A 4496-nucleotide genomic window follows, 5' to 3' on the forward strand; every position below is an offset into this window, starting at 1 on the left:
CTGTTTATTGTTTAAGCAGAAAAAGTACATAGGTCATTGTTTCAAAGGTGCCTGTATCATCATCTCATCATGGCTTTGAATACAATTAATAGAATCCGGTATCTAAATTGGTACACTACAGCATAAGATCAAGTAAACAGTACATTCAAACTTATTTGCCCCATGAAGATCAATTTCAAAATTGATCTTCAGTAACCCATGCCTGCTGACTGGTGGGATCTGATGGTCAGGCTCGCCAACTTGCTTGAATCCAAAGTGCATACATCAATGCTCATGTTGTTCATCACTGGATTGCCTGGTCCAGCCTTGATTATTTACAGACTGCCGCCATATAGTTGGAATAATGCTGAGTGAGGCATAAAACTAAACTCACACAAACGCACTCATGGAAATATAGCATATAACTCTACCTTAGCTTTAGCTACATACAGTAATAATTTACTGTACATTTCCACATATAAGATGACTGCAATTTGAACATCCCATCTATAATACGACCCTAATCAATGTAAATCATTACAGCATACATCATTCCTAAATCTGCAATAAAAATATGTTTACATCACATTATTTTCTTACACGATGATTCGCCATGTAGAACTCCAGCACATGGCACCACCTTCAGTTGAGGAAGCAACATCAAATGGAAGACAGTACAAATAAACTTTTTGCAACTATTTTACAGCAGGTGGTCTCAGATATAACACTGTCTGAGCTATATCTGTATACATGTACACCGATAATTTAAGCAGGTAACACACATTTTGAAGACATACAATAAATGAGTACCTAACACAACACACTTAGTAATATGTACATACACTGAAAATGTAAGTATAGTTTGTAGACACACAGAAGGCCACCTGTGTTATTTTGGGCTCTGCAATTTGCTGTGCATAGCCTATGGTGAGTTTGAACAGGATGAATATCTAGCCTGAATCACTGTGTTGATTCAACCAACCTTAAACTGACATGACAACATGTGTAACATAGCATTAAACGAACTCAGTACATGACAGTTCAACTGTCGAACTGTTTCACAGGAACACAAATGTTAAAATGAATTTTAATATGAATGGCAAGATAAAATATCTTACAAGAAGAAGACACAGTCATCGAAATCCACCGCATTACCTCCAATTTCAGTCGAAGTCAAACTTGTTGTCATGGAAACGCCAAAAATATTTTATTCAGAATTCCAAAACTGTCAAAAGGCACCAATACACCACTAGACCAATCTATGTGTCAAGTTTGGTGAAGAAATATTGAACGATTTTAGAGTTCTGCTGTGGAAAAGATAAATGTGTAAGGTCAGACGGATGGACAGGGTGCATTTTAATACCCCCTGCAAAACAGGTTACGGAGGACAAAAATCATACCAAAAAAAATCATTTTAGATGGTCATGTATTGATCTCTAAGTTGTCCATGGGGATTCTAAGTCATATGGGTAGTCTAGAGGTTAAAGCCTTCACTCCTCACACTAAAGATTGAGGTTTGATTCCCCACATGGCTACAATGTGTAAAGGCCATTTTTGGTGTCCCCTGCCATATTTCTGGAATATTATAAATATTGCCTAAAGAAACAACAACATACAACAACTTACTCATATACTGCTCAATATGCACACTGGGGCACTGGAGCGAATTTGTCTCAGCAGCAATTAAAAATCAAGCTAGTGAGTATGGCTTTATGCCACTTTTAGGAATGATTACACAATGACATTTAGAAAGTGGTCAAATGCAACATATGTCATATTTGGGATTTCACTTTCTCAGTAAGCGGGTTAGGCGGCTGACTTTGTGTGCTGGCGATTAGGTGCCTGACTCTGAGGGTGCAGGTTCAAATCCCGGATGGGACTCAACCAAAAAAGTACTAAAATTTGTACTATACTGAGAAAATGAAATCCCAAATATGACACATGTTGCATTTGACCACTTTCTAAATGGCAACGTGTAATCATAGCTTTCGGCCGTGGGAGCCGTGCCAATTCACACTTATCAGAGGGGTACACAAAGTACGCAGTCTAGACTACCAGTTGTCTGACTTTCATTTTTTTTGGAAGTCTCGGTGGCTGAGCAGGTTAGGCAGCTGACTTTGTGTGCTGGCGATTAGGTGCCTGACTCTGAGGGTGCGGGTTTGAATCCCAGATGGGACTCAACCAAAAAAGTACTAGAATTTGTACTTTACTGAGAAATTGAAATCCCAAATATGACATATGTTGCATTTGGCAATATTCCACTAACATCACTTCAAGGGACACAAGAAATGGGCTTCAGATACTCTACCCATGTCAGGAATCAAACCTGTGTCTGCTGCATTGCAAGCGAATGTTTTAACCACAAGGGAACCCCACTGCCCCTAAAGACTGTGTGATTTGGCTGACGTAATGACATCATACCCCTTCAGCAGAGGGCGTTCTTCACAATATCAAACACTGGTTTGCCTGTCCAAGACTTGATTGTTCACAGGCCCTATGACATGATGCAAACACTGCTGACTGCAGTAAAGAAAAACTTCTCACCACACCTACATGTCTTCAGACAAAATCACAATCCTAACATGTAACATGTATCATATTTATCAATGTATATTCCTTTCGAGCTTCTAACATGCACAAAGTAAATATTCATATTCACTAAAAAAGTTTGTGTATCAGCACACCAGTGATGAGTTATGAGAAAATGTTTTCGATCCCAAATGAGTTGGTCCAGACCATGCCAAAATACATACAGAGGGATATAAACCTGTCACCATTTTCGAACTATCCAACTGTGGCTCAAATTCACAATAAATCAATATGTCACTTTCATCATCCTGTTTAGAAAACAGATTTTTCATTGTGGATTGAAAGTCTCATGTAAATTTGTTATTGTTACATAACTATATAACTCCACAGTTTTTAATTTGACAAGCTCTCCAGTTCTGGAAGAATGTCTTCAATGAGAGGTCGTTTCTTCTTCTTGACAAGGCAACTGGTTGCGATGTTGTACAGGGCAATGGCTGTCTCTTCCTTCCAGGATCCGGCCAACTGATCCACCATGTCCATGATATCCTCACAGTTCTCCTGCATGTGGCTCCACAAATCTATGTCTTCTCGTTCATCATCATAGGATGGAAGACCTGTCAACAGTTCTAGGAGGACAACTCCATAGCTGTATGTGTCCAGTTTGGCAGAGACATCAAACTGTAATGCCTCTGGTGCTAAGTAAGCTGACGTGCCAATGACTACCATTGTTTGTGCGGATGTTGAGCCTGTTCCTTTTGGTGCTAATCTTGCAGTTGCAAAGTCACCAACTTTAGGAATAAAGTCTCTGTCTAATAAAACATTTGCACTTTTGATATCTCTGTGAACAATGCCCTCATGATTAAGATAGTTTATTCCCCTTGCTGTACCCTGAGCTATGCTTAATCTCAGTGGACAGCTGAGAGGCTCTGTCTCATTCTTGCACGCTAGTCGATCTTCTAATGATCCATTGGACATGTACTCATAAATCAGGCAGTGGTTTGCATCTTCTCTGGAATATCCCAGAAGATGGACAATGTTTTTGTGACGATACTTTGAGAGAACATTCAACTCTGTATGAAACTGTTTCAGGTTATCCTCATTTTCTTCCTTTAAGCATTTCACGGCAATCTTAAAGCCATTGGTAAAGTGACCAAGAAAAACTGTCCCAAATCCTCCCCGGCCTATCAAATTGCCTCCCTTGCTCATTTCTGTCTCATTGAAATTATTAGTGATATGTTTCAACGTTTTGAAATCAATCTGTCTCAAAAAGATAGCTCCGTTTCCATGAAGTTGTCTCAAAACTTCCTCTTCTTCAGCAATTTCATCTGATTCTCCAGGAGCTCGAATACTCCCTAGACTAGGTCCTGACTTAAGATCGGCCGATGGTAAACCACTTCTCACAGAAAGTCTCCTCTCTTCACTCAAACTTTCAAGGGATTCCTGGGTTTCTGATAAAGCCAGATCCTCGCGATGTTTCCGAACATTAACGGTTCCACTATCTTCATATTCTTTGGCAGTACTTGTATCCCCTTCTGACAGGCCTTCTTGGCCCGTTCTGCCATTGGGTGTTTCCAACCGTGGTCGCGCCACTGGTTCACCGCCCAACACATTCACTGACAGGTAATCCGCGGCTGCGTAAAGCTCTGAAATCACCAGTACTTTGATCAGATGTTTAACACGCACATTCTGGGTTCCCCAATCGTCCAAGATTGCACGTGTGGAACTTGAACCCATCTTCTTGCCTCGTTCATCCATCATACTTACATACGTAAGATCGTACTTCGGCACAAATTCATCCTGGTCCAACATCACGAGTTTTCGTGGTATGTTTACAATAAACTTTTCCCATTGTTTTCCTGGATCGAGAAGTGATGATAATTTAGCCACCGCGGAGTATGGCAGGTGCCTTGTAAACGTCTCTTCGGTTACTTTCTGGCCGCCCATTTTGTTGATGTAAAATACAAAATACTCCCTCGACAGCAAGAATG

General features: G+C 40.3%; 1 protein-coding gene across 1 annotated transcript; it reads right to left on the minus strand.

Moving 5' to 3' along the window:
• Positions 1-4496, minus strand: LOC137281600 (interleukin-1 receptor-associated kinase 4-like). Its single transcript, XM_067812937.1, has one exon. It carries the CDS (start codon positions 4450-4452, stop codon positions 2902-2904), a length of 1551 nt encoding a protein of 516 aa, XP_067669038.1. The 5' UTR covers positions 4453-4496; the 3' UTR covers positions 1-2901.

This window comes from Haliotis asinina, chromosome 4 (genome assembly GCF_037392515.1).
Source record: "Haliotis asinina isolate JCU_RB_2024 chromosome 4, JCU_Hal_asi_v2, whole genome shotgun sequence".
NCBI classification, from domain to species: Eukaryota; Metazoa; Mollusca; class Gastropoda; order Lepetellida; family Haliotidae; genus Haliotis; species Haliotis asinina.